This window comes from Cololabis saira, chromosome 2 (genome assembly GCF_033807715.1).
Source record: "Cololabis saira isolate AMF1-May2022 chromosome 2, fColSai1.1, whole genome shotgun sequence".
NCBI lineage: Eukaryota > Metazoa > Chordata > Actinopteri > Beloniformes > Belonidae > Cololabis > Cololabis saira.
This window is the reverse complement of record NC_084588.1, coordinates 34,687,489-34,701,613: the sequence shown is the minus strand read 5'-3', so window position 1 is coordinate 34,701,613 and position 14,125 is coordinate 34,687,489. Positions and strand designations below refer to the sequence as shown.

Here is a 14,125-nt window from a genome sequence, read left to right as displayed (position 1 = left end):
CATTCTGATTATATTGATTTGATTTTCTTCTCTTTTTTTGGCAAGGTAAACAAAGGACCCATATACAGTACCATGCCCATTGTTTCAAAAGATAAAAAAAGTCACTTGGTCCAAAAGTGCACACCACAGCAGAGGGCATGGAGACTGTGGCTGTAATGAAGTGTGAGGGACTTTGACTCTCTGCTACAAAGTCATTAAAAGCACAGGCGTGTAACTGAGTAATGAGATCTACCCTTTTAGTCATTACTTTTACTGTATGTTTTAATCAGTGCCCATTTTACCCTTGCCCCCACCGCGCTCACACAGACACAAACACTGGTGCTCTTTTTTTTTCTTTTTTTCCTGAGAACCCTCAGTTGGGGGGTGAAGAATGGTCTTCTGCCTCCAGACTGCCTCTGGCATCGCTTCTATCAACCCCATGCTGGCAGACCTTTACTGTTGACTAATAAGACTATCTAGCCTGTAAAGAACATTGCTCCTTCACAGCTGTTTTCTGACTTTGAAACTTCTACTTTGGATGACTTTTGTTTTATGTATTTTTGAACAAGTTTATTTTCTTTGTAGTAGTACAAAATTGTGTACGTGTGGTCGTTATTAATGGGTTTTCAAAAATTCAAAATTTCTTTCTTTCTTTCTTTCTTTCTTTCTTTCTTTCTTTCTTTCTTTCTTTCTTTCTTTCTTTCTTTCTTTCTTTCTTTCTTTCTTTCTTTCTTTCTTTCTTTCTTTCTTTCTTTCTTTCTTTCTTTCTTTCTTTCTTTCTTTCTTGTTCCTCTAGTCTCCGAACAAGCCTACTCTGCACCAGGAGAAGATTCGTCCCCTGACAAGTTTGGATCATCCTCAAAGCCCGTTTTATGATCCAGAGGGAGGTGCCATCACTCCTGTGGCCAGGGTGGTGGTGGAGCGCATTGCCAGGAAGGTCTGTTTGTCTTCCTACAAATTACAGTATATTCTATCAAATAAACTTAAGTATAGAGACATTTTTCAGTCAGAAAATTACTACAAAGGACGGTTTTCAAGGACACTTTTCAAGCATTTTCACTGCTTTCTCTGTGTGCACACTCAGTAATTTATCTCCTTTTACTGATTCTGTGTTGATAAATAAATCGAAGAAACATGGAAACTGAGTCACATTATGTGTGACACGCTATTATTGTGAATTGTTCAAAAGAGAACAGTGAGAGAAGAAAGTGTTTTCTTTGCATAACAGAATAGTTTGGAGTCAACCCTGTCATTACTTAGAGCAGTATCGACTTTTCGACATATTTGTACCATTTCTACCTCTATCACTTTGCACAAGGCTTAATTCCTGTTTTGGTGTTGGACACAGGGATTTTTGTGTTAGGCTTTATTGCATATGCATGTTTATTGAGGGAAGTGTTGCTTTCCAGAGTGGGGAGTATTCAAATGATTCACACAAAGTGAATGACACAGCTTTTCACCATGCAGCTCACTGCCAATTCCACCATAATTTACTGCTGAAAAGATGCACAGGTATTGTTCAACACTGGCAGGGAGAGTGGGCATGTGAAAGAAGAGATTTTCCATTTGTGTAAATTCAATTCTGAATGCCAGAAGACCTTATGCATCGATTGGCAAGCCAGGTTATTCTCAATAGACCGGGGGAAATCTAAAACAGCCTGGAACCTCTAACTAGAGGGAGACATGCAATACCCACTGCACCCAAACACTGTGGACCTGTTCAAGATTTATTATGTTTGTTTGGTTTGTTTGAATGGATGTAACTTGATGTTTGTTCTGGTTTACTACAGCCAGCACCGCACCTGTAATGGAAAGTTATGGAGATAAAATAAAGATTATGATGTAACTTAAATGTAAGATCGACCATTTATTATAGTAACAAAGAAGGTTACTGGACTGTACTTATATTGTGCTTTTCTGGTCTTCTCGACTATTCAAAGCGCCTTTACAAAATAGCATCACTTCGGGCCACACAGTCTCTCAGTCTAAAGAGATCTATACAGATTTAAATTACTATCTGGTCTAAAAAAATTTTAATTTTCTTTCTATGATACACACAATGAGAGTAAATTACACCATTAACTAATGAATATGAATTAGCCTGCAGTCTTTTGTCTGTTTTAATGTCTTGCTTCTCGAGAACTAAACTTCATTTAGCATTCATTTAATGAACATTGTTCACTCTCATTTACACATAGATATTGTACGTTTCACATATGAAGATCATTTAATGTTGAAAGTTCAGACGGGTACATGTAGCAATGAAAGAACAGTTCTTCTAAAAAATACGTCAGACGTGCTGAGGGCATTTCTTCCTAATGTAATATGCTCATTTCTCAAGTAGGTTTTCAGTATTGTAAAGGGGCACTCTGAAAGATTTGGAAGATATAGAAAAACACTGGGTTTTTTAATCACTTTTATAAGTACTTCTTGTGCTGGTTGGAGTGCTTTCTTACCCAAGCACCTTTTTTTGTCATTTCTGGAGTTATTCAACATCTGTTATGATGAATAACCAAAAGGTGTATTACATGTGAACGATGCTAACTGAGCTTTCCAAAGTCAATAAATGCCCAATGAGAAATACCCAACAAATTGAAGAAGAGATATGGAGGATATAGGGAAGGAGCAAAAAGAGAAAGGAGAAAGATTACACCATTTCATCCTTTTGCCGCTTGGGAATATAAGATACCTTGGAGACAAAATGGACAAGCCTGAGGCATTGACGTTGTATCTGCTAGAACTGGGAGCCCAAAAGTCAGATTCAGACACAGGTAGTTCTGCTATATTTGTTTTGATTAGTGAAATGTGCTCTTAAGTAATGTCTTTTGAGACCAGAACTTGGCATGATTTAAGCTTAAGCTTGCTATTAAATCCAGTGTTTGGATTGAGGCGGATCGATCCAGAATCACTCCAATAAAAGAGGAGTCTGTGGTATAGGCAGGTCTCGGCAGCAGGAAAGACGAGGTAGGTAATCTTGTAACAATGAGAGTAAATTAGACAAGGCTTTGATGGTGTTTAGCAGCTCTACGATCTGATGGTGTGTGGAAACAGCAATAAGATATCTACGGAGGAAGTGAATGATGAGCTGCAGCTGGAACCAGACCTGCAACACTTGTGCAATTAAGCACACTTAGAGTAGACGGAGAAAGAATGAGACTGCCTAATCAGAGGTGGTTACCATGACAATAAGGTGTTTTACATAGCTTTGGGCACAGGGAACATTTTCCAGACTCCATTGCTTCTTTATCCAGCTCAATAGGCGCAGACAAACTGACAGAGCGGACAAAGTAAAGGAAGAGAGATTGTTAACAACAGATGTTGTAAACCTGAACATGTTACTCTGAAAAAGCTAATGTTACGTGGCTGCATGTAACACCCATCTGCTCAGCTTTTTCCGGGCAAACATACAGTAACCTCAAATGTATTTATGTTGATCTCTCTCTGGAGATTTCGACCACATCTCCCTCTCTGCTACATTACCAGGATTTCTGAGACCTTAATGAAATGTCTGGGACATGTTTAGGTCAAAATACCACAGGATCACAGAATGAATGCATCCTTTTCAACCAAGTCCTTACATCTCTGTTCCATGCCAACCACCCCACTCTGCCACCTGCAGCACCACCCCCTATGCAAGGTGTGCCTCCTCTGAAATTCATTTTACAAGTTTACTTCTAAGGTGCTGCAAATGCAGCATGACATCGGGTCAGATGGAGCTAAAGAAGGGAACGCAAGATGATTCTCCAATTTTGGTCTGTGATGTAAATCTGAACCGCTCACTCGATTTTCCGACCAAGGCGTCCCCAAACAAAGTGACATGTTATGTCAGAGTTTTGAAGCTGTGCAGACACCCATATGGTCCCAAACTCAGATGAGGGGATTTTATTTTTGTAAGTCCCTTTTATTCCAAGATAATTATACGGTACAACAAATGTGCTCTGATGAGCTTCCAGAGAAACTCAAGCAAAAGGGAAAAGCAATGAAAAAAATACACCAACTTATTAAAAAGTCTAATCATTACAAGTTTTTGTTGAAATGTACTTCTTCTACATGCATATTTTGTGGATAATAAAACATAGTGTCTTGTGTGTCACATAACTTCAGCTGTGATGTGTTAAGGATGAAAGGTTAGCAGTCCTTCACTGGCATCTAGAGGCAGCTGTGGGAAAATGACTCTGGGATTCATCTCAGCAACACACAGATGCAGACCATCCTTCGATTAAATTTTCTCATTAAGTGTGTCTTCCCTTTGCTTATTGTGCACGTCCCATAGTTGTCTGCTAGTCTACTAATATCAGAGTGCGCCTGTGTGTCCTCAGGGTGAACAGTGCAACATTGTGCCGGACAATGTGGATGACATTGTAGCAGATATTGCCCAGGAGGAGAAAGAGGAAGGTATTAATCCTCTTCCAATTTATCATTTGCTTTCTCTTTCTCTCTGTCTCTCTCTCACACACATACATGCACTTATACACACACATATTAGGGCATTGCAGTGACTTACATTTGGCGTATACAGCTTAATCCCAACCATGATAGTAACACTAACCAGGACTTTTTAAATGGCATTCTGCCACATTTAAGAGTTTGGTCCCCACAAGGATTACTGGTCCCATCAAGGTCAGTGATTATAACTGGTCCTAATGATGTAACACACACAAGCACACACACACACACACACACACACACAGACACACACACACACACACACACAGACACACACACACACACAGAACTTAAAGACTTAAAGGCATACTGTATGTAATAGTGACAGACTATGTATTATGGTTCCTCTTTTTTTTGTCTGGCAGATGACACTCCTGAAACATGTATCTACTCCAACTGGTCTCCATGGTCGGCCTGCAGCTCGGCCACTTGTGACAAGGGCAAGCGGATGCGGCAAAGGATGCTCAAGGCCCAGTTGGACCTGAGTGTTCCCTGCCCACACACTCAGGATTTTGAGCCATGCATGGGACCTGGATGCAGTGATGAAGGTGGGTAACTACAGTAACTAAGGAGTGGAGACCAAAGAACCAGCCAGAAAACCACAGATATGTTCTGGGAAAATATCAGAACTGAAAAAATGTTACATAAGACTGGGCAACCACGAAGCATCCTAATGAGAACTGTAAACTAAAGGTCTTTTAGACAAAACTTTTTTTATTTGGAACAAACAGAGACAAATGAAACACACAAGCATGCACACTCACACTCACACTGTCAGTGTGAGTGTGGATGATTCAGAATCATCGCTCAACCTAACATAGGTGTGTTTGTGACTTGAATCACCCACATGGACATCATGCTTCCGCTTTTAGCATTCCAGGCCCGAAACCAGTTGAATAAAATGCATGATGGGCAGTGGTGGACAGTAACGGAGTAAATTTACTTGAGTACTGTACTTAAGTACATATCCAGAGGATTTGTACTTTACTTGAGTATGAGATTTCTTTGGTACTTATTACTCTTACTTGAATACATTTCCAAGACAAATATTTTTACTTTTACTCGAGTACATTTCTAGGAAGGCTGAAAAGTACTCGTTACTTTCAGGTCTGCTCTTTTTTCTTCTTCCCTAAAATCCTATTGGACACAAGCTGTTTTTGTCAAAGGAGGAGACCTATCACAGTGCACGCTCTCCACTGGGATGTACGTAAGCGGAAATACGTCAAGCCTCCTCAAAACGATACCGCCAAAGTAGCTTACGTTTGTCAAGACAGAGCCACAACAAGTCAAGACATAGTCGCAAATAAGAAATTTACTCTTACTGTTACTTTTACTTAAAGTACATTTAAAAGCATTTACTTTTGGATACTTAAGTACCTTTAAAAGCAAGTACTTTTCTACTCTTACTCAAGTAATATTTTGACTGAGCTACTTTTACTTGTAACGGAGTAAATTTTGACCAGTAGTATTTGTACTCTTACTCAAGTACTGGGGTCGAGTACTCTGTCCACCTCTGATGATGGGCAAATGAAGGGCTTGTAATGAATTAAGATAAATCAATATCAGGAATTGGTAATCAGTTAAAAACATTTGTAAGCATCTCCATGTTGCATCCTCCATGCTGCAAATGTCATTAACCAATTCAGCTTTACTTGAAAAAGTTTATGCTTAATCGTTCTCGTTTAGTTGTACGTATTTTTCTATTCTACTAGAATTTAGGCATAAAATGAAAGAATATGTGTCGATTAACAAATGAATGAAGTTGACGGGACAAATCATGAAATATCTTGGTCTGCTTAGAAATAAAAGTCAAAATAAAGTCTAAACTCACTGTGTGCATGTTTTTAATGATGGATATCTTCTATACTGCACACTCTGTACTGTTTAGGAGTTGTAATTTATAATGTAACAGAGGCAGTTGAAGAATGTAATACAGAATCCAAACGTTATACGTGGTATTTTAAGAACAGATGGAATTTCTGAACAAATCAGTGACAGCAGCCATTAATTATCAGTTTTCTCATTGCGAGCCTGTCTACTGTGGTTAAAGGTGTGATTTTAGGATCATTGTTTTTGTTGAAAAAGCCTCTTTAGCTTTGTTGACAGACAGCATCGGAGATTGTAAACATTCTGATTGAGCAGACTCTTCTCTCTACCACTGAAATATTCTCATGTTCATAAAATTGGTGGTGAGGACAGGATTTCCACAGTAATATTTACAAGACCAACCACACTCACTCCTCCATACACATTCATATATAACAGTCTCTTGGGTGATCACTGCTTCCGTGGGGCAGACCACCACAAACATGACGGGTCTGCCTGTCAGCATTGTAATTCCTCTTCACATGTCTGAATAGTACTTCATTTTTTTATTTTATTTTATTATTTATTTGGGGGGGTGTATTTACAAAGCTGATAATTTGTTGTAGTATCACAACTGTTGTGCCATATTTCATCAGCATTAACTCACATACAATAAGATCTGCTCAATTTCTTCAGTTGCCTTATTTAAACTATATAAAGGTAGTGAACAAAAGGAAACTCAGAGCTGCAGGTTACAGCACTCCAGAGAAGAGCTTATGCCGCCATCTAGTGTTTAGCCGTGTAATTACACAGACACGTTGCGACACAAAAACAACAAATAAATAAACAAAAATAAAATGCAACTAAAACTTAAGTCCTTTAGAAGCCTAAACATTACTTTGGTAGTCTGTAAAAACCTACACAGGATGATTTTTCTATTGTGTCTTCACAGTGCATTCTTATGTATAATCACAATCACACACTGATGGATGCATCAGAGGGCGTGTCAGATTCAATTGTCTTCCCCAAACATACTTTGACATGCAGATTTCAAGGCCAGGAATCCAACCAGCCCTCTGATTGACAGACAGCTCCACCTCCTGAGCCACAGCTTTCGTTGGTCTAGCTGACCTCAGTTTGACCTCCACTGTTCCTGTTAACACCATTTCTTTATAGACGAGGAAATGGTCAGCTAAAAAACACTTTACTGCTGGCTGCAATTGCTGTAACAAGGTTAAAGGAGTTATGAGTTTTGAGCTTTGAAATCTGCATGACCTGGCCTTCCCCAGTGATTCAGAAGAAACTGTTATCTACAAACCTCATTTACGTCTTCTTAGGACATCTTGGTAAATCTTCTTTGAGAGTTCAGTTTCGTGGTTTGCTCAAACCTTTGGATAGTGTTATTTATACATTTATCTCTATCTGTTGTTGCTTCAATGTTGAAAATGATGTTTGAGTTATAACTTTTTAATGATCACTTTATTTCGTACTTAGATATTCACAGATATTTACAGATTCACATTCATATATTTTGCTTTATTATGAAACTTAGTTTCATTTAAAAGCTTTTTTTTTTCTTTTCTTGTGCTGTATATGTGGATTAATTAACCCGTTCGTCCTCCTGGGGGTTCCAGTAAAATATGCAGGATAGCCTTCCTCAGCATGGTCCGGTTCACAGCATTAACTCTTATGCTCCACGAAGATGGCATCTTGCCATGATTATGGATGTACTGGCGGAGATATGACTGCACAGTTTATTTAAAATTACCCATAAACATTACGAAATTCAAGCAGAAAACTGCAGATAATGTCAGTCATAATTGTATCTAGTCCATTACAAAATATGAACATTATTATTCACATATTGAAGCTCTCATTCCTGGGCATCTACATTATTGATGACTTTACGTGGAGACTCAAGGCACATCAGTGACTGTGTTTCCTGAGGAAGCTGAGGAACTTTGGAATGTCGTCACGGATCATCAGTTTCTTCAACAGCTGCTTCGCTGAGAGCATCTTGACCAGATGCATCGCTATGCGGGAGAGGAGCACCTCTGCAGTGGACCACGAGTGACTGCAGAGTAGTAAAGACTGCTGAGAGGATCGTTAGGACACCATTACCCTCTCTGCAGGCCATCTATCAGTGCAGAGTCCAGAAAAAGAGCCAGCTCCACCGCCAAGGAATCCATCTACACTCAACACTGTTCACACTTCTACCCTGTGGCAGGAGGTGCAGAAATATGAAATGAAGGATCTAAACTGAGGAGAGGTTTTATTCAACAGCCATCACAGTGTTGAATAGGCCATGACAACGTGCAGAACAACACAGATACAGATGAAAATGTCTTACAAGTTTACAGCAGTTTCTTTTCTTTTTCTTTTTTCTTTCTCCCAATTAATTCAGTATTTTCTTCTTTACTTCCTGTCTAAGCCCAGCTCTATTTCTGACATAAAAAGCAGTAATGGATTATAATTACCTAATTTATATAGATAAGATTAAACGCTTGGCTTGCTCTGTATAAATAAAAGAAAGTAGCATCTTTGTACCGGGTTGAAGCAAATTATATTTTTTGGTCTGACTTTTAAAAAGAGTACCGTACAGTCCTCCTCCTGCTTCCTCGTCTTAATATCTTAATATTGCTGTTGTTATCAAAGCCACTGGCCTTTTGCTGGGCTTGCTAATATCTTTATTGTTATCCTTTGGGTCATTAGATGCCTCTACCTGCATGATGTCAGAGTGGATCACCTGGTCTCCATGTAGTGTATCCTGCGGAGCAGGCACGCGTTCTCGGGAACGATATGTTAAACAGTTTCCGGATGATGGTTCAGTCTGCAATCTGCCCACAGAGGAGACCGAGAGCTGTGTGGTCAATGAGGAGTGCTGTAAGTTTTCTAATCTATAATTAAGTTAAAAGACTGATTAACATATTTTGCATGATTTCTGTATTAGTGTGTTAGTTTGTTTACTCGACCCCGTCTTTCCCTCTTGACCTCAGCTCCCAGCAGTTGCTTGGTTACAGAGTGGGGTGAATGGGACGTCTGCAGCGCCACATGCGGTCTTGGCATGAAGAGGAGAGAGCGCATGGTGAAGATGCCTCCTGCAGATGGCTCCATTTGTGGGGCAGAGGTGCTAGAAGTAGAGAAGTGCATGATGCCAGAATGCCGTGAGTAGCAACAATTTCAGCAACGCAACTATCCTGCCATGTCCTTAATGATGAATTAAGTGCATCACTTATGCCATCCCTTTTTTAATCTTAAGTTTATGTATATATTTGTTTCTTTTTTATTTGAATGTATTTATGTGTTGCTGAGTGAGTCCTCTTTTGAATAGATACAATCCCATGCTTGCTGACCCCATGGTCTGATTGGAGTGACTGCAGCGTAACATGTGGGAAGGGTTTGAGGACACGACAGCGGATTCTCAAATCGCCTTTGGAGCTGGGAGAGTGTACAGAGGATTTGGAGCAGATGGAGAAGTGCATGCTACCAGAGTGTCGTAAGTAATAAAGATCGTAACCCACACAGAACATGTGTATGTGAAAGTTATGGCAATTTCATTCTTTTTTTTCACTGAAACCTGAGTTACTGATGCAGAGCTGCACTTTGATGCAAATATGATGAGGTTAGCTCACAGAGTCCTGTCTGATTAGATCCTTTTCACACATGCACTGCAGTCCTGGAATGTACCATAAATGTTCCAGAGGTGTGGCTTATAAGAATGAGAATGTGGCCACCTAGCAAAAGACCTGAGAGATGAGTGCATGAGACAATATGCAACATACCAGCTAATCTTCAGAGTATTTATTGGTACTGCAGTCTGGTAACTGTTACTGCTTCACTTTCCTTTCTGTTGTCCTACATGTTGCTTTCCACTCACTTCCTACTATTGTGAATATGTTCAAGTACATGCGGTGTTGATAACTTATTCACCTTAGCCTTGTTCAGGTACTTGACTCGACTTCGGTCCTCTCTTCCCAAGGACGTGATTTTTTTTTAAGCAGCAATACAGCTCTGTGCCACCAACTTCTGAGAAATAAATACTACAGGATGTTAAGCTGGGTAGAGAAAAAATAGAGTAGCTTGATAATTTTACCCAGTGCTGGGTCTGTGATGTCACAAAACCACATAGATCTGAACTTCTCATTGCAGTGGAGATTTTCAGACTCGGGCCGCCCTAAAATAATTGGTTGGGTTCTATTATGTCTTTTGTTTTTTGATTTGGTAGTCGCTTCCGATGTTGGATTATATGCTTTCAGGCATAGTGTTGCTGCATCTTTGAAACAGATTCATTTAAATGTAAGTAAGATATAAAGTTCCTCAAGAACTTAACTGCCTTGATAAACATTATGTGTGTTAAATGACACATCATCATCATCATCATCATCATCATCATCATCATCATCATCATCATCATCATCATCATCATCATCATCATCATCATAACATTGACTGTAGTTCAACTGTGATACAGATATGAATCCAATTACATTAAAATAAAATCTATTAATATTTGCACATTTCTGTTATACATGTACAAACTTCAATTTCTCAGACACATTTATTTCAATAGGGAACAAAGTTTGATTTACACCTACTGTACAAACAAAACTTATGTTGGATGAATCCACTATTAATCTTTGCATCACATACATCTGCATCACAAATGCAATTTAAATTTGAACTTCACATCCATGCAAGTCTTTGCACTCGTCAGTGTGAAACTGTCATCACTGATGCACCCTCTCCCAGTAACGCGCTATGGTGTTTGAACTAAAAAGTTGATAACTGAAGGTGGAGCTCTAAACATTAAATACTGTCTTCCTTTAGCACTGAGAGGACAATCAGTGCGGTTACATGCACATCTTAATCAAGCTATTGGCAACAATCTAGCTAAGGATTAATCTGGAGTTTCAGAGAAATCCAAGTATACATGCGCGAGAAGACAATCGATTATTGCGTGAGGTGCGTTAGACTCCGTGACACTAGGTGGTGCCACACGCACTTTTGCGTTGGCGTTCTTCCAGTTAGTTCTTTGTTGTTTGTCGTCTTCTTCTCCTACTGTGTTGATATTCTGTCTTTTCGGTGTCGTCACTTCAGAAAGGGGGGAGACCCGGGGCCGTCACTAGCTCGGCTCAGCGTGGGTTGCATTCACATCCCAGAATAACTCAAATTAGGACCACATTATCTGGCATTAATAGCTCGATCTCCAAAGCTTCAGTTCAATTCGACTACAGCCCAACTAAGGTGTATACGTGGCTTTTAAAAGTTCAATATCCGTCGGATTAAGGCAACAATTCGACTTTCTGTAAGTGCATGTAAACATACTGTCTGTTGCACAAACATCATATAATGTGCTCCCCTCTCACCTTCAGATCTGTCTAATCATCAGCATCTGGTCACGAGTTCCCTTCTTACCCACATACACCAAATTAATCAGGGCTCACTTTTATAAAACTTGATTGATCATAAGTAAATGCGACTAAGAACCAAACTAAAGAAGAATAACATCTGTCAGAAAAATAACTTGAGGGTATTGGAGAACCACGGTCAACTTAATCCCATCATTACGTACATTGAAGATTCACAATAATTGTCTTATGAGACACTGGTCCCCAAAGGTAAACCAAATACTGTTTCAGGAGTGTCTCTCCATCAAGGTAATGTGGGTTAATACACTCCACCATAGGTTCTGTATTCCATGTTTCTTCTTACACACAGTCTTCATCTCAGTCCTTCTCCTTCTCTCCATCTTAATATCCTCAGCCATTGACTGTGGCATGTCGGAGTGGACGGAGTGGTCAGAATGCAATAAATCCTGTGGGAAGGGTCACACAATCCGGACTCGCATTGTGATGCTGGAGCCTCAGTTTGGTGGAGACCCTTGTCCAGAAACCATCCAGAGGAAGAAGTGTAAGATCAGGAAGTGCAACCGTGGACAAGGCACCAGTGATGAGAGGAGACGGCGCAAGGAGCAGCGAGAAAAGCGGAGAAGCAAACAGGGCAGAGCTGAAGGCGCCTCCGAGCATCCAGGTGGGTGTCCGCTCTCCTCATATTGAAGGACAACAACAAGCATTATTCTGACTGTTGCTCTTTCCCCTCGTTCCTAACTCCCAACGTTCTAGGGTGTAGGATGAGACCGTGGTCAAGTTGGACAGAATGTACCAAGCTATGCGGTGGAGGTATTCAAGAGCGACTCATGACTGTGAAGCAGAAGTTTAAGACTGCCCAGCTGTCCAGCTGCAAGGACAGGAAAGAGATCAGGGCCTGCAATGTGCATCCCTGTTAGGGCCACGTGAAGGAAGGGGATGATGTGAACTCGGTGGGGAGGAGGGCGACAGTGGGGCTGAAAAGAGTTTAGCGCACACTGTCACACAATGATCCAATGCACTCTGTTTAGAGCTGAAATGGCCCGTTCTTGAATCTGTATTGGTTAAATCCAGACTCGGGTCAGTTATCGTTTAAAGAAAGTGAAATGTATACTTCTCTCTGGTAATCTCTGGATTTCAACTCGGCTGATTCTGCTGTGGTTTCAAACTAGCTCTGATACACATATGACTCTTTTGCAACATTACTGTAAACTTGTTGTGGTATAATATATCTTGAAAAATAAAATTATGAATTGTAAACTGATTTAAAGATTAAAAAAGAACTGTTATCTCTTGTGGTATCCTTTAGTAGTACAGTATAATCCAACCTTTAAGCACAGGTGCCCAGCCATTCCAGTGTTTTATATGCCTTCAATTGTTCAGTTGTTTGTAGGACACAATATTACCAGTAATTTTTATTTTTTACCCAGCTGATTTACTGTACATGTAGATGCCTCATGATTGACATCTATATGATTTGGAACATTATTAGAAAATGTGTTATTTTTTTGCAGTGTAATTTTTTGATAAGAATGTGTCCGAAGATTCTTACCAAAGTCTTGTGTAGATGTTTTCTAAGTGTTTTTTCCCTTTTCTTTATCTCTCTTCCTCTAACATATTAATATTTTGGTATATCACCTTTACAATAAAAGTAAATGTGACAATTGGTCGCATGGATCTGCCTCATTATTCAGGGGATTACGATATGATGTCAGCAGTCACTGGTTTATGCTAGTGATGCCACTAGATGGTGACAACAAGCTTTAAACTTCGTCCTTTCAGAAACTGCCACATCTCAAGACTGAATCAGCTCACAGCTGATCTGCATACTATACATCGTCTCCATAAATAACCTAATCTTTTGCAGCACAGGATTACATATAACATCAACCCTGAGATAGACAAGACTCACAGGACTGTCTAAGGATATTTGTTAATCCACACTGAGCATCTGTTCTTGTTTTACAGAATCAAAAACACTGAGTTTTTTTTTAGTACGTGTGCTGGCTGAGATCTCTAAAGACTCTGTCTCCGTCCTCTCCTGTGTAGTAAGTGGGGGAAGGGGTTGCTGTCAGGCTTTCCTCGCAGTGGAACTCTGGGGACAGGGGTGAAAAATTCAATACACACATTACAATGCTATTCCTGTTTCCATGCCAACACGACCACACACAAGGAAAGCCTACACACTTCACAGGCAATGGGAACATGATGAGGGAACTATTACAGGCAGGCATTGGATGTGAAAACTAAAACTGCCTTGCAGGCTACAGTATGAGGAGAGATGTATAGAAAAAAAAAATGATAGCATGTTATAGCATAGCAATTCATCTTTGAGAATTGTCTGATTGAAAAACCTGTGGACCTTAACCAGTGTGTCGAGGGGTGTCAGATCAAGCATACCGTACAGAACCTGATGCCAGTTCTCACACTTGAAAACAACTCAAATGCAATTTTTCAACTAGACCTTCCGAAAACCAGAAAGTGTTCCAGTACTATCTTAAAGGGATTGTGACATGAAAAACACATTT

General features: G+C 39.9%; 1 protein-coding gene across 1 annotated transcript in view; it reads left to right on the top strand.

Moving 5' to 3' along the window:
- Positions 1-13,210, top strand: part of spon1a (spondin 1a) — a 130,773-nt gene extending 117,563 nt beyond the window's left edge. Inside the window, exons 9-16 of the mRNA XM_061710854.1 lie at positions 776-916; positions 4,299-4,374; positions 4,791-4,973; positions 8,944-9,114; positions 9,228-9,395; positions 9,563-9,727; positions 11,995-12,261; positions 12,354-13,210. Of these exons, the coding sequence (XP_061566838.1) occupies positions 776-916; positions 4,299-4,374; positions 4,791-4,973; positions 8,944-9,114; positions 9,228-9,395; positions 9,563-9,727; positions 11,995-12,261; positions 12,354-12,517 (1,335 nt within the window). The 3' untranslated portion in view covers positions 12,518-13,210. The remainder of the gene's footprint in view (positions 1-775; positions 917-4,298; positions 4,375-4,790; positions 4,974-8,943; positions 9,115-9,227; positions 9,396-9,562; positions 9,728-11,994; positions 12,262-12,353) is intronic.
- Positions 13,211-14,125: the final 915 nt, after the last annotated feature.